This window comes from Impatiens glandulifera, chromosome 1, assembly GCF_907164915.1.
Source record: "Impatiens glandulifera chromosome 1, dImpGla2.1, whole genome shotgun sequence".
Lineage (NCBI taxonomy): Eukaryota > Viridiplantae > Streptophyta > Magnoliopsida > Ericales > Balsaminaceae > Impatiens > Impatiens glandulifera.
Window position 1 is genome coordinate 155,927,693 of NC_061862.1, and position 23,562 is coordinate 155,951,254.

Genomic DNA, 23,562 nt, shown 5'->3' on the forward strand with positions numbered 1-23,562 from the left:
TAGATTTGTACATTGTTTTATATTAGTAAATAATTAGTTTTTCATTAGGTCATTATTGAATTAGTGTATCTAGATTTGTTCATAAATACAGGACAATGTGAATTTTCAATTGATGAAAATTGGACCAAGCTTCCAAAAATTGACAGAATAGTGTGAATAAATAAATAAGTTTTCATGAACCTGTCAATGATTATTACTGGGTAAGATGTCAGCAGCAATATTTGTCATAATTGGAATGCTAGAAAATTTTCAAAAGACCCAATTTTTGTTTCACTTAATTCACATAAGCTTATTATACAAGCTGATTGTTATGCATTAAAATTAAGTAACCTATATAAAAAATATTTATACTATCCTTGCCCTTGAATTTTGATGAAATTTTTGCACTTGTTCTTTGATATAAGATTGTTTTATGAATCAGTATGATGTTTGGTAAGCTTATTTTGTTTTATCATCATGATTCAAATAAATCATTTTGATTTAAAATTTTCAGATTAATGAATAGACCTGAAAGGTCTTCACAATCATTTGCCCTTCAATCTGTTTACTAAGCTTATGAATCAGCAGGGAATTTGGTTAGAAAAAGAACTAGAAATTGAGAATGAAACTCTCAAGTATTTCCAAGATACTCTTAAAAGTGAGACAGGAAGAAAAGTTGAACCAATTCTCCAGTTTATCAAGTTGATTAGTGAAGAGATGAACCATCTTATGGAGAAAGTTCTCGGTAAACTTGAGATCAAGAAAGCGGTATTTGGCATGAGTCCCACAAAAGTACCAAGACCAAATGGATTATTGGTATATTATCGAGCATTCATTTTGCAGCACAATCGAGGAGGTCTTCGCAACATGTTCAATGCCTGTCGACTTATCATACAATTATTTCCTTGATTTCAAATATCCAATCTCCAACCAAGAAAGTTTATAATAGAAATAGAGTGGATTGGACCTTGTCCAGTCACAAGTTTGGCTTTTTTTCAATAAGTGGTCTTCTTACAATGATTTGTCACTCAACTAAGTGAGTATAGCATTATATTGAATGAAAATTGCATCTTCCTTTTAGTTTATTTTTTAGTTTTCAAACTCGTGACATTTAGTCTCTTAGACACGGCTCTTACCACTTGAACTACTCTAGTATATTATCAATTTGAACTTAAGTATCGGAATGTGTCGGGTTTTTGTAGGTACAACCCGAGCTTTTGGACTATGCCCCATATGACCTAAACTTTCCCCTTGAACTCGTAGCCATATGACCTAAGCCCTTGCTATAACCGATATTGTTTTCCCTTTCGGGTTGTAACAAAAAAATTTAGCCGGTTGAACATATTTTCCTCTGTTGTGAGAAGAGCATGGAATTCTGGTATTTGTTTGAATACCAATATTTTTGGAATCCCTTGAAGATTGGAAGTATTATTATCATAAACAGTCAATATAATTTATTGATTCATACCAAATACAACATTTTGTAATGTGGGTTTGGTTCATTATAAGCAAACAAAAACATGAATAAATAATAACACATTAATTATATATATAGTACAAAAGACCAGAGTATATATATATGGAGAGAACCCCTTTTGCTATGACCATAACATTACTCAATAGGTCTTCTTAATGCCCAAGGCAATGAGACCTACTTTGAGATAATTATAACGATAAGATGCCTTAAACAACTGCAACTTCTTGAAGTCCCATGGAGGATATCTAAACCAGAAATCAATCCAAAAGCCTCTTTTCAAAACCGACTTCTCGTGCGTGAAAACATCAAACGAGAACTTCCCGTGATACCTCCCTATCCCACTTTCTCCAACTCCACCAAAAGGAAGTTTATCTAGTGCATACTGCACAAATATAAATATTGCAATTGTTACTCATCTCGAACTTTGTCATTTTTAACTAGTAAAATGTTACGATTTGAGAACAATTCGTACCTGAAGGATCGTATCGTTGAATACCAGTCCTCCCGACGATGTCTCGGCTACCAGCCTCTTTTGCAACCTCTTCTTGCTGGTGAACGCGTACACAGCTAATGCCTTTGGTCTGGACTTTATGAACTCCACACAATCTTCGATATTGTCCAACTAAGTTCCAAACAAGACATTTTTTTTTATAATACAAAACATATTTAAGACTTGGCTTGTTCTTTTCACTTACAGTTATTATAGGAAGCAATGGACCGAATATTTCCTCAGTCATGATCGCGGATTTCAGTGGAGGATTAATCAAGATGGTTGGTTCGATGAATCTGCATGGTATGATCATGATGAGTTTTTAATGATTTTCGATAGAAAAGTGAAACAAAAACTCGTTACATACAAGTTTTCTTCGTCTAGAGAACCACCATACACGACCGAAGCCTTCACAAATGGATCATTTAGAAGATTTTCCAATCTAGCAAAATGTTGTTTGTTGATTATTCTTGAAACAGAATTGGTTACTCTTGGATTCTCACCATATTGTTCTTTCAGAATCTCCTTCATTTCTTCTACCTGCAGGAATGAAGTGAGCTTTAAATTGAAAAAAAAAAAAAAAAGAAGTTAATATTCTTTCTCAATTTTTCGTACCAAAGTCGAGGCAAATCTCTTCTCGGTAAGAATGTAATCGATGGATAAACATGCTTGACCAGCACAAGTGCCAAATTTACCCGAAAGTATCCTTTTAATTGCAACCTATAAAAAGAAGACGAAAACAAGTTGACTCAAAAGGAAAACCGACATCTTAGAACGCCTTAGAACGCCTTAAGTTGATAATCAAGGAAATTAAACAAATTATTAATTACCTTCCTTTCCCTTGAACATGCGAGTGAATCCACAATAGCGGGACATTTCCCTCCCAACTCCAACACAACCGGCGTTAAATTCTTCGCGGCTGCAGTCATGACAATCCTTCCCACCCGCCCGCTACCTATAGTAAATTTTGATCCATCATGTTAGATAGAACTCATATACATTGAATTATGGCTTATTATTAATGGATCCTGGGCTGAAAAAAGATATTTTAGTCTTTTTTTTTTTTTTTTTTTTTTAATTTTGTAACTTTTTGTACTCTTAAGACTTGTTTCATCTTTGTTATTGAGATAAAACTAAGTTTTTATCATAAAATTCAATCATTATCTTCAATCATTTTATCAATTAAAATATCATAATTATCCTTTACCTTTTTTAATATAATTTAATTATTAAATAAAAATATAGAGAAAGATCCAAGGTAATTTGATAAAAAAAAATTGAAAAACAGTTTTTTCTTAGATGATTTTTGGGAAAAATCCAAACAAAATCCCATTATTTTAACAGTGTGATTTGATGTATTCTTAGAATGTCCCATCCTATTAGTGGTGTATTTTAGTCTTTTGTGACATGATGTATTATTAAAAAGATGCATAATTTAATAACGGGTATACACAAAATAAAAAAATTAGAGGTCATTATAAGTGACATGAAATAGGTATTTATGACTTAATAATGTATTATTTGAAAGACCAATCATGTTATATATGAATCGAATTATCCTAAGAGTAAGGACAAGGAACCTGTGAAGAAGATCTTGTCCCATTTCTGTTGCAAAAGTTGTTCTCCTAAGGAGACTCCGCCTTCCAAAACTTTAACGGCGGATTTATCCAAATATTCGCCTACGGTTCTTGCTAGGATCGAAGAACACATAGGTGAAAGTTCCGACGGTTTCAACACGACTACATTTCCTGCCGCTATTGCCCCAATCAACGGTTCCAATGACAAACCTAAGAATTTTTCATTCGAACACAAATTTAATTGAAGACGTGACAAAAAAAAATCATAAATAAGATAAAGTTATGTTTAGTACCAAAGGGAAAATTCCATGAGGAGATGATGAGAACAAGACCAAGAGGCTCGGGTACTATTTCTGCTTTTGAAGGGAAAACAGCTAAAGGAACCTTTGCCTGCCATTAATAATAATATAAAGTTTTTTTCAATAATAATAATAATAAAAATAAAAACATTTATTACCTTCTTGCTTGACATCCATTTCTTGAGACCATCCAAAGCAAAGTTTATAGATTTGATCAAAGTTCCCAACTGCACAATGTTAAATCTAAATATTTGAATAGAATAGCAAAATTAAAAATTAGACTCACCCACCCGATGAAAATAGTTTAACCTAATAGACTAAAAAGTCACAAATTTGATTCTCATCGGAAGCGTTTTAAATGGAAGCACATGACTATGTTGTTGCGACAAATAAAAAACTAGAAGATTATTTGAAATTAATACCTCATCTCTAAAAGTTTCTGCAGGATGTTTGCCAAGATCCTGTTGAAGGGCTAAGAAAATGTCTTCTTCTTTCTCTTTGAGGAGAGAAAGAAGAGCTTTGAGCTGAGATTTCCTCCAAGCTGCTTTTCTGGTCTTTCCACTTTCAAAAGTCTCTCTTAATTCCTCCATTTGTCTCTCCAACCATGATTCCTTTGTGGGTTCTTCCATTCTCTCTCAGATCTTTCTTTAGTGATCGATTTGTATGTATTGGAGGAAGAAGTATGATATCCCCATATTATATAGGGATCATTTTCAAACATAAATTTGATTAAAAAAACTTAACTAGCAAGGGCTTAACCTGTTGCTGATCATCATTTATGAGTTTGTTTCTAACTAATGTATTTACCTTCTTTGCGCTAATTTGATTCATCCTTGTGTATTAACTTTGTAGGCTAAGGGTAATGTAACCTATGCATTTGCATAGTCACCTCACATAACTTTCTAAAAATTCTAGCCTAGTGGCAACAAGAGGTGAATATCCCTCAGACCTCTATGAGGTCCTGGGTTCGAGCCCGTTAGGCGGCAAGTTTTGCGCCTGGTTAATTGGTTAAGTATGTTTGCGGGCTATGTACTTAACCCGCGGGGATTAGTCGCACTCCATAGGAGTAGCGGAACCCAGCGTTCTCAAAAAAAAAAATTAAAATTTTTCTAAAGCAAAATTTATCTTTATTGTACTAATAAAGAGTATAGTTAACCAACTAAGTTAAGTTAACCTATATATATATATATATAATGATGCTTAATTTTTAAAGTGTCTAGATTGTCGGGTCGAGAGTTTTGGTTAATTTGGATATATATGTGAGAGTAAATGGATACTTGGGTCGGATTGTGGGTTGACCCGCCCATAAACTTAAAACGGTTAAAAATAAAATTAAAAATGCTATTTGTATGTTTCGAACTTGCAACATAACAAAACAAGTACAACCCTTTAACCAACTAGGCTAACAACACTTTATATTTAAGATTCAATACCCAATTTGATGAACGCGAGACATTTTAACAATAAAAGTTCGAATTTTTAAGTAACTAATATATATATATATATAATGATGCTTAATTTTTAAAGTGTCCGGACCGGGTCGAGAGCAGTGATTAATTTGGATATATATGTGAGAGTAAGTGGATATTTGGGTCGGATTGTGGTTTGACCCGCCCATAAACTTAAAACGATTAAAAATAAAATTAAAAATGCTATTTGTATGCTTCGAACTTACAACCTAACAGAATAAGTACAACCCTTTAACCAACTAGACTAACAACACTATATTTATGATTCAACTCCAAATTTGATGAACGCGAGACATTTTAACAATAAAATTTCAAATTTATAACTAACTAATCTATATATATAATGATGCTTATTTTTTAAAGTGTCCGGATTGTCGGGTCGAGAACTGTGGTTAATTTTGATATATATGTGAGAGTAAATTGATACTTAGGTCAGATTGTGGGTTGACCCGCCCATAAACTTAAAACGGTTAAAAAATAAAATTAAAAATGTTATTTGTATGTTTCGAACTTGCAACCTAACAAAACAAGTACAACCTTTTACCAAGTGTGATTGAGATTTGGTTTGCCGAGGAATAATAGACCGGTATCATTTGAAAGTGGTTAAATAAATATGAATCAATTATTTGATTGACCAGTGTGAAGTCACGATGCTAATTATTAAAAAATATGAATTAAATGTTTGATTGACAAAGTGAAAGTGTAAAGTCACGAGATGAGAGATTCTTCAGAAAAAAATATGTGAGAAAATAAGTTGTTTTACCGAAGTTAATAAAATATGGAATGAAAGCGTTATATTTTTTATTTTAATATATTATTCGTGATTTAATAAGAATTTTAAACATTGAATAGATATTATTATAATTTTTTAATTTATTTTATTTTTATTCTTATTCATGTGTATGTGTATGGCACGAAAATTTGCCTAGTTTTATTAATTTTATATTAATCTATTATATAAAGCCTTCTAGTAAATATCCAAATTCCAGGGGCTCGGGCTGGTTAGTCGGGTTTGTGAAATGGATATTCTAAAGGAAAAATAAATAAATTTGTTTTTATTAAGTTTAATAAATATAATAGATTTTTTATTATGATTAATCAAAATATTTTATTGTTGGAGGTTAAATGTAATTCTAACACTTGTTTAGGGTTTTTTTTAATGCACTTTGTTTTCTTTGGTGCCCGTGGATTGGTGGTCCTAGGCGGCCCACTAGCTGACTTTAGGGACACTAATGTTGTAGAGAGTGTGGTTATCATTCCACTTTTCTATTTTGAAGAATTTTTTACTATCAATTCCGTTCGATTTTGGGAAATTTTAACGGTTCTAAAATATAAAAATAATTTATATAAAATTATAATATATTGAAAATTTATATTATTATAAAATAAAATATGAAATAATAAATAAATATATTTCTGATTTATATATTTAATTGAGTTTATTAGTCTTTTGAGGACACAAATATCATTATTGCTCTATTTTTGATTAACTATCAGTTAAATTGGAAAAAATCGTCTCAAACAGAGTAATTCGGATAAAAAATAGTCTTACTAATTATAATTTGTTAAGATTTGAATTCCCCAAATCTGATCCGATTAAAACGACCGATAAAAAAAACACAAGAAGACAAAGATTTATAGTGGTTCACTCAAATAAGTTACGTCCATTTTAACCGCCACCAGATTTAACTATAAAAAAAAGAAATATATAGTATTTTTGTCTCACACTTTGTCTCTTTAGAATTTTGTCTTATTAGAATTTTGTCTTATTAATGTAAACCCTTAATAATAACATATTTATTAGATAACATTCAAATAATATAACATAAATCACTCTTGGTCAGGCCTAAGCCCAAACTCAAATACAAACTCAATAAACTCTAATTAACTATTATATAGTTTATTATAAGTGTAGGCTCCATAACTCAACAATCTCCCACTTGGAGACTAACTTCATCATCTCTCGATCGGTATCGACTTTCCATCCGGTGTCTTAACGAAGAAGACCAATTAAAATTGCACACAACTTCAGTTTATCATTTGTCACAGTTTTTGTCAGCATATCAGGTGAATTCTTACTCTCGAGAATCTTCTCAAGAGCTAACTCTCCATCTTATAAAGCTGATCGGATGAAAATGATAACGAACAAGTATATGTTTCGTTCTTCCATGATAAACTGGATTTTTGCCAAATGAATGGCATTTTGACTATCACATCGCAACACACTTTTCTCACAGTCTTGACCCAATTCTCGCAAAAAAAGGTTGCAATCACATCATCTCCTTAGCAGCCTCTATCACAGCAACACACTCCGCCTCATAACTAGAAAGAATAACAATCTTCTGCAATTTTAAAACACAACTGCCTATAGTATAAATGTACCATGTTGTGCTCTTCCTACTATCAACATCACCACCATTTTATGCATCAATATATCCTTTCAAACCCACATTAGACTTTTGAAAACACAAAGCAAGACCTATACTTCCGTTTAAGTATCGTAATATCCACTTTATTGCTTTCCAATGTTGTCTACTCGGGTTGCTCATGAATCTGCTAACATTTCTCACTACATGTGTTATGTCAAGTCTTGTGCAAACTATCACATACATAATACAACAAATGTCAGTGACATACATAACGGTGGTCATGTATTTTTTTTCTCCTCTGTTGAAGGCGACTGATTTTTAGATAGTTTGAAATGACTAGCTAAGGGTAGTAACTAGTTTTGTGTCATACAAGTTGAATATGCTAAGAACTTTCTTCACATATTCTTTTTGTGAAAGCTTGAGAACTTCTTTATCCCTAAAATTTGCATCTCAAGGATTTGTTTTGCAGCACCCAAATCATTCATTGCAAACTTCTTAGAAAACTCTTTCTTTAGAATCTGTCTTATATCTGACAAGAAATAAAGTTGTTTGTGAATAGAATCAATCATGTCATCAACGTAAAGAAATAAAATACTATATGATTAGCAAACCTCTTGATATAGCTTAATGATCAGCTTCACACCTAAAAAATTGTTACTTTTCATGAAACTATTGATTTTTTTGTACTATTGCCTTGTAGCATGTTTTAAATCATACAGACTCTTCAGAAATTTACACACAAGCTCATTTTTTTCCTTTGATTTCAAAGCCTTATGGTTATCGCATGTAAATTTCTTCATCTAAATCACCATAAAAAAATAGTTTTGACATCCATTTGTTAAAGATGAAGGTCTTCTTTCACAACCAAACTCAAAATAGTTCTGATTGTCATCAATTTGACTACTGTAGAGAAAATCTCATTGTAGTCAATATCTTCCTTTTGTTGAAATCATTTCACAACCAACTTTGCCTTGTATATCATGGTTTTATCATTTTCTTCTTTAATCTTAAAGATCCATTTGTTGTGAAGTGTTTTATTTCCCTTTGGTAGCTTAGTGAGATCCTAACGTCAAAAAGTCAATCTCATCTTTCATTGCATTAACCGATTCATCAGATTGTATTGCTTCCTCGTAGCATTCAGGTTCGCCTCTATATGTCAACAAGATATAGTTCAGAGATGGGGACCACCTCTCGACTGATTTTTGATTCCTTGACGATCTTTTCAATTGTATAACTGGTGTTTGCTGATTTGTATTTGGGGACATATTCTCAACGATTTCATCTTCAACAATACATTGGTCTTCTTCGACAGTTGGTATATATTTAGCTAAAAAATTCTCAAATTGACCGTACTAGTCACTTTCAACTTGGAATCACCATTTAATGTCTTTTCAACACAATCTTTGTAGAGAACCTTTTCATTGAAGATAACATTTATTCTACAAATGATATTTCGATTTTGATTATCCTATAAACGATAACCAAACTCGATATCACGATAACCAAACTCGATATCACCATAACCAATGAAAAATATTTATTAGACTTTGGATCAAGTTTGATCCTATCATATTTATTAATATGAACATGTGATAAACAACTAAATACTTTCAAATAAGAAAATTTTACTTTTTTATTACTCCAATCTTCTTCATGAATTTTGAATTTAAGAGGAACAAATGGTCATTTGTTTATCAAGTAGGCATGAGTGTTAATAGATTATTTCCAGAAGGTTTTAGGCAACCCAATATGCAATCTCATGTTTCTAGCACGCTCGTTCAATGTTCGATTCATCCGTTCAGCTACTCCATTCTCTTGAGGCGTTTGTGGAATATTTTCACCATAATGATCCCATTTACAGCATAATATTCTCTGAAATTTGAACTAATGTATTATCCTCTATTTCTAATTTGTTTCATTTTCAATCAAAGTCTTCCACTTTTTGAAAAATCACAAATACATCAGAATTGTTCTTCATAAAATATACTCATATCTTTCTCTTCAAATCATTTATAAACGGCATGTAGTAGTGTGATCTGCCAATAGAAGAAACATGTGCATGCCCCCATACATTAATGTGTACCAATTCTAGCATTTCTTTCTTGAGCTTCTTCCCAATCTTTAAGAAATTCACATGTTTTTGTTTTTCAAGATTGCAATTTTCACATAACTAATGTTCAAAATACTTCAGTTTTAGAATCTGACCATTCTTCAAAGAATTTTCATCCATTTTTCGCTTATATGGTCAAATCTACAATGCCATAACTCACTATTCTTCGAGTCATCAACTACATCAGCAATTGTTTCTTTGAAGTCGTGTATAACGTTCCAGTTTTGTGACCTCGAGCAACAACTATTGCTCCTTTAATCACCTTCCACGCACCATTTTTACAACTAAAATTGTGACATTCTTCATCAAGTTGTGTAACAAAAATCAGATTGCGCATTAAACCTGGATTGTGTCTCACCTTATTAATCTTCCAAACATAATTGTTTGCCATCTTTAATTTGATGTCTCTCATGCCAAGAATATCTAGTGGCTCACCATCTAAGATAAAATTTCCCACAGTTTCAGCCACATAATTCTCCATTAATTCTTTTTGGACAGTGGTGTGGAAAGACACCCTTGAGTCCAAAACCCATGAATCTATCGGGCTATCAACAAACAGAAGCAACACATCAATGACAATTTATGTAACTGTGTTGGCTCCATTGTTTTTATTATCATTGTTTCTCTTCGGTGCTTTGCAGTTCCTTTTCAAGTAACCTTGCTTACCATAATTCCAGCAATCAAATGTCCGCCCAGACTTAGACTGACTCCTCCTATTCCTTTACCTAGATCTTCTCTTATTCAGTTGAAATTTCTATCATTACCTTTGCCATTATTTTCAACATTCAGAGCAAAATCTTTGAACGTTTCATCAGAATCAATTTTACAAACCTCTTCAGAAAGAATATGATCTCTAACTTCAGTAAACTTTAATTTAGAATTTCTAACAGAGTTACTAATTGTTGTTATCATAGTTTCTCTGCTATTTGATAGAGATGCTAACAAAATCAGGGCACTAACTTCATCCTTAAAATCAATCTCAACAGATAGCAGTAGATTTACAATTGTATTAAATTCGTTCAAATGAGTAGTGACAAAAGTATCATCAATCATTCTTAAATTAAAGAGTATTTTCATTAAATTTACCTTGTTGTTAGTAGATGGTTTCTCATACATATCACAGAGAGCTTTCATTAGACTCATGGTGGTCTCTTCTTTGCTACGTTGTGAGCAACAATTTTGGCTAGCGTCAATCGGACAACTCTCAAAACATGTCTATCAAGGAGTTTCCATTCAGCTCCATCCATCTTCTCTGGTTTTTCACTCAAAGAAACATAAAGTTTCATTCCATGGAGATAATTCTCAATTTGCATCCTTCAAAATGCATAATTTATTCCATCAAATCTTCCAATTCTGTGTCATATACTGTTATCGTTTATCATTATTTACAATGCTCTAATTTAGCATAGCAGCTTTGATACCAGTTGTTAGGATTTGAATCCCCAAATCTAATTTCACTATGAAGAATAAGAAATACAAAGTCTTTTTTCTCACACTTTATCTCTATAGAATTATATCTTATCAATGTAAAATCTTAAATAACATATTTATAAGGTAAACATTCATGTAATAAAATATAAACAGTTATTGGTTAGGTCCAAGCCTAAACTTAAATACAAACTCAATAAACTCTAATTAATTATTGTAAAGTTTATTATAAATGTAGGTTTCATAACTCAACATAATTGTACTCCCTTAACTTAATTTCCATGATAGGTCATAGATATAATTGTAAGAGTGAATATGCTAAATCAAACATGCCCCACTAGGAAAGGGAAGTAACTTATGCCTAAAAGGAACACGACTTCATTCAACTAACTATGTTTATTACATACAATTAAGAAGCATGTGTGAATGGGCAGCAAGTTTGGTGAATTTAATTTAATGTGATGCAAATAATATATCTACCATTGTAACTCAATTTAGATCATAGATATTAATTATTTTGTAGCTTGTAAGTGGCCAGGATATTTTAGTGTTAAAATTGGTGACTAAATTATCAAAAGGTTATGAATTCTATTTCTATTTTTATTAACAACATTTTAACTTAAAATATTAGTAGGGTCGACTTAGGGTAAGCCCAACAAGTTCTCGAGCTATGACAACTCATTTAATAAAAATGTATATTTAAACAAAAGATATAGCATAATTGTTAAGATAAAATTAAAATTTTTTATTTGATTATAAATTCAAATCTCATTAAAAACAATATTTTTATTATTTTTAAACTAGACTTAGAGCAATGTATTAACTAAAATACTACAATATTTTTACTTTACTTTTATAAAATTTAAATTAAAAAATTATATTATAATAGTTAAACCAATTAAAAATTTAAATAAGATATTTTTTATCAAACAAATTTGTGTCAAATAACCAATATGGAACCAAAAAAAAATATAATGTAGAGTATTTTTTTCATTTTCTTTTGGACCTTTTTAAGATTATATATTTACTAAAGGTAGTTGGCTGGTATTTATAGATGTTTATATATGTACATATTTATTTATTAATGATACAATATATTAATTACTTTTGTAGAAGGTATTATATATGTTATATTTTTTTTAAAAGTAATTGCATGTAAATATAATTTATGTGTAAGTAATTATATATGTATTAGCTCACGAGTTCGATTTTCACTTAAAACTAAGTTCCAGCAATCCCATATGTGAAAACAAAGTTGTTAAAGGATCACATAATTTGGCCAAAGTTGGTGTTCTAGTCTTAAATGAAGATAATAAATTGTTTATTTCCTTAAGTTGATTAAGAATTTAATTGTTTACACTAAAATAGTTCAAATATTAAGAGTGATTTCTAAGAGACAAAATGTTACGAGTTCAATTTTTATTTAAAACGTCTTAGATTAAAATAAAAATTAATTGAGTTCAAGCCAACCTTTGAACGTGAAAACGATGTTGCTAAGGAGCCACATCATTCGGCCAAAGTTGGTGTTCTAGCCTTAAATGAATAAAATAGACTATTTATTTCCTTGGGTTTAAGAGTTAATTGTTCCCAACCCCACTGGTTTCTCATTTGTCCACAAATTATGAGCATTTTGTGTAGTGTTATTCAATCTCACATGGGTCATGATCTATAGTGTCTATTTAGGAATTTTGTGGAGTATTGGATCTATTGAAAAAATGTTTAGCCCTTATAAATCAAATATGATATTATAACCCAATAAGATCAACAAGTCTTTTTGGAGATGTTTAATGTCCCAATATGTGCTCATTGAATTCCGTGATGGGTCTAAAATTTAGCCAGCCATCTACCACTTCAAAGAGTAAATAGGATCAATTAATGTGAGTCTCCATGTGGTCCTCTTCTTATCATCATAGATCCTAGTCTAGTTATTGGCATAATGAAATTTTTGTTTTTTTTTTTTTTTACGATAAAATTCATTTAATTGATTTACTAAACGGTAAAATCACGGTATAACGATAAAAAATGACATTTTTATTATAGAAAACATAAGATATTAGCAAGATTAGATAAGAATAAAAATATTTATATATAGTAATGTTTTTTTTAATTGTCTGTTTATATTATGAAATTATAAAATATTATTTAAGCACAACAACAAATTATGACATGAGAAAATAAAAATAAAAATCACAAAACATGAAAAAAAACAAAATACAAACAAATTATCTGAGAAGTTATTGAGTTCGTAAATCCTCAAGAAGAACGGATAACTTTCTGATCAACTCTACCGATTTTTCAAAATAAATATTAGAAAACGTCATAAGAATATTATTATAAATAATACGTATCGGACGACTACGATCATTGAAGATTTGATAATTTCTCTTCAACTATCCACTTGAAAATAATTAAGATGGTAACTCAAATGTGTATATTTGTCATATTAGTCGTTTCAATTCAAATTTCAAAATAACTACTCAAAAACTCATACATCAATGAATATATTTTTGTTATACTCTAAAAAGACTTCGAATACATATCATATAAAAGTAAATGAGTAGTAGATTCAGCATAGACATTTACAAAAACATTAAAAAACGAATAGACCATGTTCATTTTAAATTCCTTAAAGTCTATATTTACTATATATGCACTTACAGCTGTCTCTACCCATCCCCATCTTTATGATCATTTCTTTTAATTAATTTGTTTGAGAATAGGGTTTTTTATTTTTATTTTATTGTCTTGAATTTCATAATTTCGGACGAAAATTTAGATTCAATGTTTTTTTATTGTTTCAGCTAACTAAATAAATACTGAAATTTAATGGATGCACAGTATTTGATCTGACATATTCTGTCTATTTGGGTCGAAACAGACCTTTCTTGTACAGTAATAAATACGAATTTATTTTCATTAATTATATTTACCTACCACACCTTATACAAATTTGTGATAATCATGTACAAATGAATAAATTAATTAATAATTATGTCAAAATTTATAAGAAGTAATTTAGTTTATGTCATAATTCATTGTTATTTAAAGTATACAATATTTTGATTTTTTTTCATGTACTATCAAATAAATTAAAAATAAAATTTTAATAATATTTTTCAGTTTTTTTATTTTTTTAATATTTTAAATTTAATAATATATTTTACAAATAATTTAAATAATTTTTGTTATTCAATAATATTATAAATTAAATAATTATTTAAAATATATAAATTAATTTTATTTTAATGTTTGAATATGTATATAAAATTTATATATCATGTATTTATTAAATTTTATGAATATATATATATATATATATATATATATGAAAATAAAAAAAAGACAACAACAAAAAATAACATGTTAAAGATATTAATTATTTATTTAATATTTTAAATATTTATTAAATAATTAGTTTACAATATTAATATATATATTGAATTTTAATCCTAAAATATCTTTTCATATTAAAAACAAATAAATTATTATTTAAAAAACTTATTATAATATATCCCTCCAGAAAATATATTTGGGTATGTTTCTAAAATATTGATTGCAAATTATTATTAATTTATCATTTATCCATAGGCCAAAAATAAAGATCTATTTATTTGAATATAAAAGTATTATCCAGATGGCCAAACTAATGTCTTTTTCTCATTTAATTAAATTTGAAATAAAACTTTCAATTGAACGAGGGAGGATAATAGGATATGGGATGAACAGTATATTTCTTATTTAGTTCCATCGGTTTTTTTTAATATCATTTTGTCGGTTTAGTTTATACAAAATAATATTTATATAATATATATATTGTAATATTGAAAATTCATATTATTATAAAAAAAATTAAACTTAAAACTCTTCTAAAATAAATAAATATATCGTTAATATTATATATTTAATTGAGTTTATTATTGTTAGGAACGAAATCAAGGTGAAATCGGAATAGTATCAATACCGACAACACATATAATCCCTAGTCAATTATCTAACCGAAAAAAAATTATCCTAAATAAAATAAATAGTGTTTAACATCATTATTTTTAACCACTTAAAAGTCTTAAATAAATTAACAATTAACTTAATTCAAACACAGAGAACCAAGTTAGTTTTAAAATAACTAATTTAAATTCACTGCATTCTTTAATTTAAAACGTCTTTAATAAATAAAAATATATAAAAAACAATTATCAAGGATTAGTTTGAATTCAGATTTTATTTTAAAATAATGATTGTTTATAATTTTAAACAGGTAATTTTTTTTTAAGTGCATATATGTGTGTTTTTTCTTCTTTTAAATCTAGTATAAATTGTATATGAAAAATAGATGCACAAATTAAATAGTAATATTAACCAAGAATCTAATAAAAAGTAAATTAAGCTTCATGTTTAATTGTAATTACAAAAATGTTACTATTTATTATATTGTATAAAAATAACAAAAGTAGGTTCAATTCTTTATGATGTAATGAGTTCATGCTATTTTTTTATATAAAGGAAATAAATCCTAATTTAATATATATATATATGTATATATATATATATATATATATATATATATATATATATATATATATATATAATTATTTTTTTCCTTACTGATGCAGCCTTATTGAGGTTATTTTTCTCATCTTTCTTGCATAAAATCACAACATATGAGATATTGATCTTGAAACAAAAAATATATAACAGTAAAAATAATGCTAATTTTTTTTTTAAATGTCACACTAAAGGTCAAAATATCATGTTTTCAAATGGGACTTCATCATTTAAAAAATATTGAAATATAGGACTTGTTTTAAATGGCATCTAATATGATCCAAGTTTTGATGTGAAATTTCACCAGAAAAAAAGATAATTTTTGCAAATGAATTCATTATGCACATTACAATATTTTTTAGGTCGACAACTCTATTATTAATGATAAAACACAATTTAATTTCATAAAGAAAGTTTGTTATAACTCATTAATGGTAACTTTACATAAATAAATTTAATGAAAGACTATTGTCTAATACAAATTTAAAAATATTTACAAATTCAAGGTTAAATGATTTGAAATCCGACTTTTATTTCATTTTCAGTCACCATGTTTTAATCTATTCGCCTTTATAACTATTCCATCAAAGACTTGAAATAAAGAGATTTTGAGAAACAAAAAAAGAACTATCTTGATTAGAGTTTCTTTTTTCTGAAGAGATTCAACATGTAACATGTTAATGTATTCAAACTTCTCTTCATTTTCTTAGTGAATGTAGTGAATTGTGATAAATAGGCTTGTAACAAAATTCATCATAGATAAATTTGGTTTTAATCTCTTTATGTGATTAGATACATGAAAGGTAATTTTTCAAGAAATGAAAATTTGATTTTATAAATCTTTTTTACTTTTTCAAGAAAATAAAATAAAACAATTAACTAAGTTATAAAAATATTCACACACTTTGTGTAGAAATATAATATCTTAGATAAGAAAATTAAGAGAAAAAAAAATATTATTGTATATTTTATATAATATTGAATTATTGAAGAGATAACAAATAAATTCTTTTTTTTAATCTTTTGTAGAAATTTAGAATACAATCTATATTTTGTATAAATTTAGTGATAATTAAAACTTAATCTTTCACTTTCTTACTTTTTATTTTTAACATGTTCAAAACACTTACTAATTTTGTGATAGAGTATTGAGGTCAATTTATCAATCATACAAAAACTAGGGGCTGAATTTGACTAATGATCACCTTCTTTCTCCAAACTCTGGCCCAGTCATTATTGGGTTGGCCCCCGAGACTTAAGCCTATACTATCAACATTTTAGGCCTGTTTAAAAGTATTATTTTATATGAATTCAAATACATACAATTAGCCATTATTTAAAAAACGATATATAGATAATCGCGATTTTGTTGTTTGAATTTTTATAGGTTAAACGGTTCGGTTTATGATGGAACTATTTTTTTATTATTTTTTTATTCTTTTAGCTGATAATAATTTAATTATATATTATTTATTTTTATAAATATTAAATATATTATAAATAATATTTAATAATAAATATATATATATATATTAATTGTTTTTTAATTTAAAATTATAATTTGTATAACTATTAATTTATAAATGAAAACTCTTAAAATATATTTTAACCGGCCGAAACTAGTAGAATTAGACCTAATAAAATGTACTGATATCAATATTTGTTAGTTAATCGACTTGTAAAATAAGAAGTAAAACTTGACTTAACCAGAACCGATTAACCAGTTAACCCGTTAACCGACGGGTTGAATACCTCTACATATGATATAATAAAAAATATATATATTACAAATAAAAAATGAGCAATATTTTTTGGAATTTGATTAGGTTTTCATTTCTTATATAGATGTATATAAGAAATATGACAGAAAGAGTGTTTCTAAATTATATATAAATTAAATATTTTTAGAATGAACCAAATTAACTATAAAATGTTGGAATGAAATAATTTCATAATTTTGAAAAATACAATAATTAAAATAAGTCACGCACAAATTAAAAAATTAAAATGAGACATTTCTGAAAGTTTGAACTTAATTCTGGTCGAAAACCTTCTTTAAAAGTAAACTTGTTGACATTTTTTTGTTTACTTTCTCCAACCCGTTCTCATATATGGCCTCAGCTTCAGCTTTAATCGATATTGTTTTCCCTTTTAGGTTGCGTAGTTGGGTAGAAAAAAATCAACCTAAGAAACTAAAATGTCGCGAATTCAATTCTCACATAAAGTGTTTTGATTGAAAGCGAAAGTCATTATTGTGGGTGTCATGTTAGTTCTCCTTACTTCATTTTTTTTTTGTTTAAAAATATGAAATTCTTATCTTTGTTTGAATACCTTTTAGAATCCAATGAAAATGGGAAGTATCAGAAACCATCCATATAATTTATTGGTTCCACTAGTAAAAAAAATGAGTTTTAGTAAGAACGAAGCCGTTACTAAAAGCCTATACAATTGTTTCTGATGACATTTTGTAACGGCATTTATCGTTGTTACCATTCGTTACAGAAGCGTTACTGATAATAGAATAATATCAGTAACGGCTTTCTAAAACCATTACTGAAACTCATATTAGTAACGACCCCGTTACTGATAAAGTATTAGTAACGGTTTTCTTATGTTTAATATCGTTATTGATGAAGTATTAATAACGATTTTCTTATGCTTAATACCGTTATTAACAAAACATAATCATTTTTTTTTTTAATATTTAATATTTGTACCTATATAAACAATAATAATTATTCATTTTGCCAAAAACATTAATATAATTCAAAAAAACACAATCATCAATCCACAATCCACAGTCCAAAATCTAAAATCTAGAAAACATAAATCATAAAATATATCCATAATCCAATGCGGTTGATCCTGAAGGAGAGCGGAATTTAGCAAACAATGTTGTCTGAATAAAAGTTGTGGCAGCCCTCACATTTTGCAATGTGGGTTTGGTTCATTAAAAGCAAATTAAAACATAAATAAATAATAAAAGACATTAATTATATATAGTACAAAAAGAAATAGAGCCATAGTATATAGAGAGACCTTTGGCTATGACCATAACATTACTACTCAATAGGTCTTCTTAATGCCCAAGGCAATGAGAACCACTTTGAGATAATCATAACGATAAGATGCCTTAAACAACTGCAACTTCTTGAAGTCCCATGGAGGATATCTGAACCAAAAATCAACCCAAAAACTTCTTTTCAAAACCGACTTCTCGTGTGTGAAAACATCGAACGAGTATTTCCCGTGATACCTTCCTATCCCACTTTCTCCAACTCCGCCAAAAGGAAGATTATCTAGTGCATACTGCACAAATTAAAATGTTAATTGCAATTGTTCCTCATCTCGATCATTGTCAATTTTAATTATTAAAAATGTTACGATTTGAGACAATTCGTACCTGAAGTATCGTATCGTTGAATACTACTCCTCCCGATGATGTCTCGTCCACCAGCCTCTTTTGCAACCTCTTATCGCTGGTAAACGCGTACACGGCTAATGCCTTTGGTCTGGACTTAATGAACTCCACACAATCTTCGATATTGTCCAACTAAGTTTCAAACAAGACAATATTATATAATAGAAAATTTAAATACAAAACATATATAACTTGCCTTGTTCTTTTGACTTACGGTTATTATAGGAAGCAATGGACCGAATATTTCATCCGTCATGATTGCGGATTTCAGTGGAGGATTAATCAAGATGGTCGGTTCGATGAATCTGCATGGTATGATCATGATGAGTTTCAAATGATTTTCGATAGAAAAGTGGAAAAAAAAAACTCGTTACATACAAGTTTTCTTCGTCTAGAGAACCACCATACACGACCGAAGCCTTCACAAACGGATCATTTAGAAGATTTCCCAATCTAGCAAAATGCTGTTTGTTGATTATTCTTGAAACATAATAGGATTCTCTTGGATTCTCACCATACTGTTCTTTAATAATCTCTTTCATTTCTTCTACCTACATGAAAGAAGTGAGCTTTAAATTGAAAAAATAAAACAATATTCTCTCAAATTTTCATACCAAAGTTGAGGAAAATCTTTTCTCGGTAAGAATGTAATCGGTCGATAAACATGCTTGACCAGCACAAGTTCCAAATTTACTCGAGAGTATCCTTTTAATCGCGACCTATAAAAGAAACAAGTTGGCTCAGATGTTAGAACGCCATAAGTGGATAATCAAGCAAATTAAACAAATTATTAATTACCTTCCTATCCCATGAACATGTGAGTGAATCTACGACAGCCGGACACTTCCCTCCCAACTCCAACACAACCGGCGTTAAATTCTTTGCGGCTGCAGTCAAGACGATCCTTCCCACCCGCTTGCTACCTATCGTAAATTTCGTGTTAAATGTGACTCGTATACATTGAATTATGGTTAATTTATTATTAATGGATTGAGGCAAGAGTATGTATTTTACTTGCATCTTGTATTTTTGTTATATATGCCTAATATTGGTCATTATTTAGATGGTGGTCTTTATTAGTCATTTGTGACATTATCTATTATTAGAAAGATGCATCATTTATATATAACTGATACACAAAACAAAATTAGGTATTCATTATAAAAAAAAAAAATAGACAGTGAATTAAGCATGTAATCCGCAAACACACTTAACAATTTAACTAGATGCAGAATTTGTCGTCTGACGGGGGCTCGAACTCAAGATCTTAAGATGAGAATATTCACCTCGGATGGGCGGTCATTATAAGTGACATTAAATAAGGGTATTTCAGTCTATATGAGTTATGTATTATTTGAAAGACACGTCATATTTTTTTTAATTAAAAGAGAACTAGGATGACACCCCAGTCATAGCCCTACTTAAATTCAAGGGCTTCCACATAGAATTGAACTCGTAATATTTTGGTCTCTTAAACCGACTCTTACCACTAGACTATTTTGGTGGGGTAAAGACTCGTAGAAGAGTATTTTAATCCATATGACTTAAATTATCCTAATAAGATTAGAGAAAAAAAACCTGTGAAGAAGATCTTGTCCCATTTTTGTTGCAAAAGGTGTTCTCCGAAGGAGGCTCCGCCTTCCAAAACTTTAACGGCGGATTTATCCAAATATTCGCCTATGGTTTTTGCTATGATTGAGGAACACATAGGTGAAAGTTCCGATGGTTTCAAAACAACTACATTTCCTGCCGCTATTGCCCCAATCAACGGCTCCAACGACAAACCTGTGAATTTTTCATTGTACACAAATATAATTTAAGTTGTGACAAAATAATTAAGATTAATTGCATAATATATCAAATATAAGATGAGAAAGTTATGTTAGTACCAATGGGAAAATTCCATGAGGAGATGATGAGAACAAGACCAAGAGGCTCGGGTACTATTTCTGCTTTTGAAGGGAAAACAGCAAAAGGAACATTTACCTGCCATTAATAGTAATCATATATAAGTTTTTTTTTTCCATTAATAATAGTTTAAATGGTAATAATAAAAAAAATAAAAAATGTTCCTATCTCGATTACTTTATGGTGGACTATTTGAACTCGAAAGAATTGTAGAACGTTCAGTGATTGCGGTCAATTGATGCATTTACTGCACAACATTATTATTATGACGATAAGAAGATCTCTTCGTGACAGCCAGTAAAAACAGAAGGAACTTATTTTGAGGATCTCCGAATTCGTTAATGATAAATTTAATGTTATTTTGTTCGTTAATGAACATTTTCTACCTATGTTTTCATTGCTCTCAAATGAATAATTTCATAATTTCATTGTGTTTTGGTGATGAAAAGTGAATATTTTATTGTTTTTTTGTATTGTAATGCTAGAACACCTATTATATATCATATTTCATTCAACTATAATAAAAAATATAAAAAAAGGAAAGACAAAATATATAATATAATTTTTACCTTTTTGCTTGACATCCATTTCTTGAGACCTTCCAAAGCAAAGTTGATAGATTTGATCAGGGTTCCCAACTGCATAATATTGAATCAAAATATTTGAATAAAATAGAAAAACTAAAAACTAAAGATTATTTGAAATTGATACCTCATCTCTAAAGGATTCTGCAGGATGTTTGCCAAGATCCTGTTGAAGGGCTAAAAAAATGTCTTCTTCTTTCTCTTTGAGGAGAGAAAGAAGAGCTTTGAGCTGAGATTTCCTCCAAGCTGCTTTTCTGGTCTTTCCACTTTCAAAAGTCTCTCTTAATTCCTCTATTTGTCTCTCCAACCATGATTCCTTTGTGGGTTCTTCCATTCTTTCTTCTTAGTGATCGATTTGTATGTATTGGAGGAAGATGCAGGCTAACCACATAATATATATAGGGATCATTTCAAACATAAATTTGATTAAAAAACTAAACTAGCAAGGCCTTAATTAATTAACTTGTTGGTGGCCAAGAGGTGTATAATTTATGGGTAATTTGTTTTTTATTAATATATCTACTTTTTATTTTTTAGTCGCGCAGTTAAGTAGTTCTGTATTAGTCAGTAATGAGTAGGGTCATGAATTTTGGATATGATATATTATTCTAATGATATGATATGTTAAATGTAAGGTCAAGAAGAATAGAGGAATATCCCAACATCTGAGATGATGAGTTGGAACATGTTGGATAATAAGTTTTGTTCGCATTATTAATTTAGTTAACTATTTTTACAGACTATTTATTTAATTTAGGTAGTATAATTCAAGACTGTCGAAATCTCGAGTTGACTCTTAAAATCTTAAGATTTTACGATTTCACGTAAGGTTAACGAGTTTGATTTTAAGTAAACTCTTAAATAGGTAAACTCTTACGATTTTAAATTTACGATAATAAGATTTTACGAGTTTATAAATAATTTCGATTTTACGATTTTATACGATTTTACGTTTAAAAAAATAAATTTATAATAAATTAAAAAATAAAATTATTATTAATTCAAATAAATTAATATAATTAATTTTGTAAATACAATTTTATTTATATTGTTATTTACTTATTATTAATTTTTTAATAATTTTATATTTAAATATAAAAATTTTAAAATTAGTTAAGTATAAAATACTTAATTATATATATAAATAATAATGATATATAACTATCATTTTTAAAATTAAACTCTTACAGTTTCAAGTAAACTCTAGATTTTACGAGTTTACAATTAGTTAACGATTTTACGTAAATTCTCGATTTTAACAGTCTTGGTATAGTCGCATTTCGAAAAAAAACGGAATCCAACATTTTTAAATAATAATAATAAATAAATAAATAAATGTAATGTTCAAACTCATTAGCAACGGCGGAGCGACGTGGCGGGCTCTAGCCCAGGGTAGAATTTTAAAACAAAAGAGATGTATATATACATGAATAACAAATATGATGTGTAGATTATTTGGATTGAAACTATAATAGGGAGGTCAGGTGATCAAATCCTGGCCTCTCCCTCTATTTTTTATTAATTATTACAATTTTAATTTTTTTTATTATATTATATAAATTAATATATTATTTAGTTTTCTAAAATGATTTATATACAATGATGATTTATAATTTTTTTTCTAAATGTCTATTCACTTAATAATATATTTTTATCATGATTTTGTAATTTTATTATTATTTTTATATTTTAATTACTTTTTCCAAAATTCTCATCTAATTAGCTTCACTTATTATACTTTCATATTTTTTATATAATTAGTTTTTTTATTTAAAATTTAATTAATTTAACCTTTTATATTTTTAAACTTAATTTTTCTTTAACTATATAGTTTTAAATTTATAATTTTTTTTAAATGGAATAATCTTATCTTTGATTAGATTTTATATATTTATTTTATTTTAATAAG

The 23,562-nt window shown here is 28.6% G+C and overlaps 2 protein-coding genes across 3 annotated transcripts; both read right to left on the reverse strand.

Moving 5' to 3' along the window:
- Positions 1-1,410: 1,410 nt before the first annotated feature.
- Positions 1,411-22,018, reverse strand: LOC124920316 (aldehyde dehydrogenase family 3 member F1-like). 2 transcript variants are annotated; one of them, XM_047460780.1, is made up of 11 exons: positions 4,518-4,602; positions 4,245-4,487; positions 3,981-4,049; positions 3,817-3,913; positions 3,527-3,733; positions 2,777-2,901; positions 2,562-2,666; positions 2,314-2,486; positions 2,152-2,242; positions 1,929-2,078; positions 1,411-1,838 (listed from the first exon to the last, which is right to left on the reverse strand). In XM_047460780.1, the coding sequence occupies exons 2-11, from the start codon at positions 4,449-4,451 to the stop codon at positions 1,596-1,598; spliced, it is 1,467 nt and encodes a 488-aa protein (XP_047316736.1). In that variant the 5' UTR covers positions 4,452-4,487; positions 4,518-4,602; the 3' UTR covers positions 1,411-1,595. The 2 variants fall into 2 exon arrangements, with proteins under 2 accessions (XP_047316736.1, XP_047316737.1); XM_047460781.1 differs by lacking the exons at positions 4,245-4,487; positions 4,518-4,602 and adding an exon at positions 21,781-22,018.
- On the reverse strand, positions 18,668-19,722 carry LOC124920317 (aldehyde dehydrogenase family 3 member F1-like). Its single transcript, XM_047460782.1, has 4 exons — positions 19,540-19,722; positions 19,376-19,466; positions 19,144-19,293; positions 18,668-19,049 (listed from the first exon to the last, which is right to left on the reverse strand). Exons 1-4 carry the CDS (start codon positions 19,701-19,703, stop codon positions 18,807-18,809), a joined length of 648 nt encoding a protein of 215 aa, XP_047316738.1. The 5' UTR covers positions 19,704-19,722; the 3' UTR covers positions 18,668-18,806.
- Positions 22,019-23,562: the final 1,544 nt, after the last annotated feature.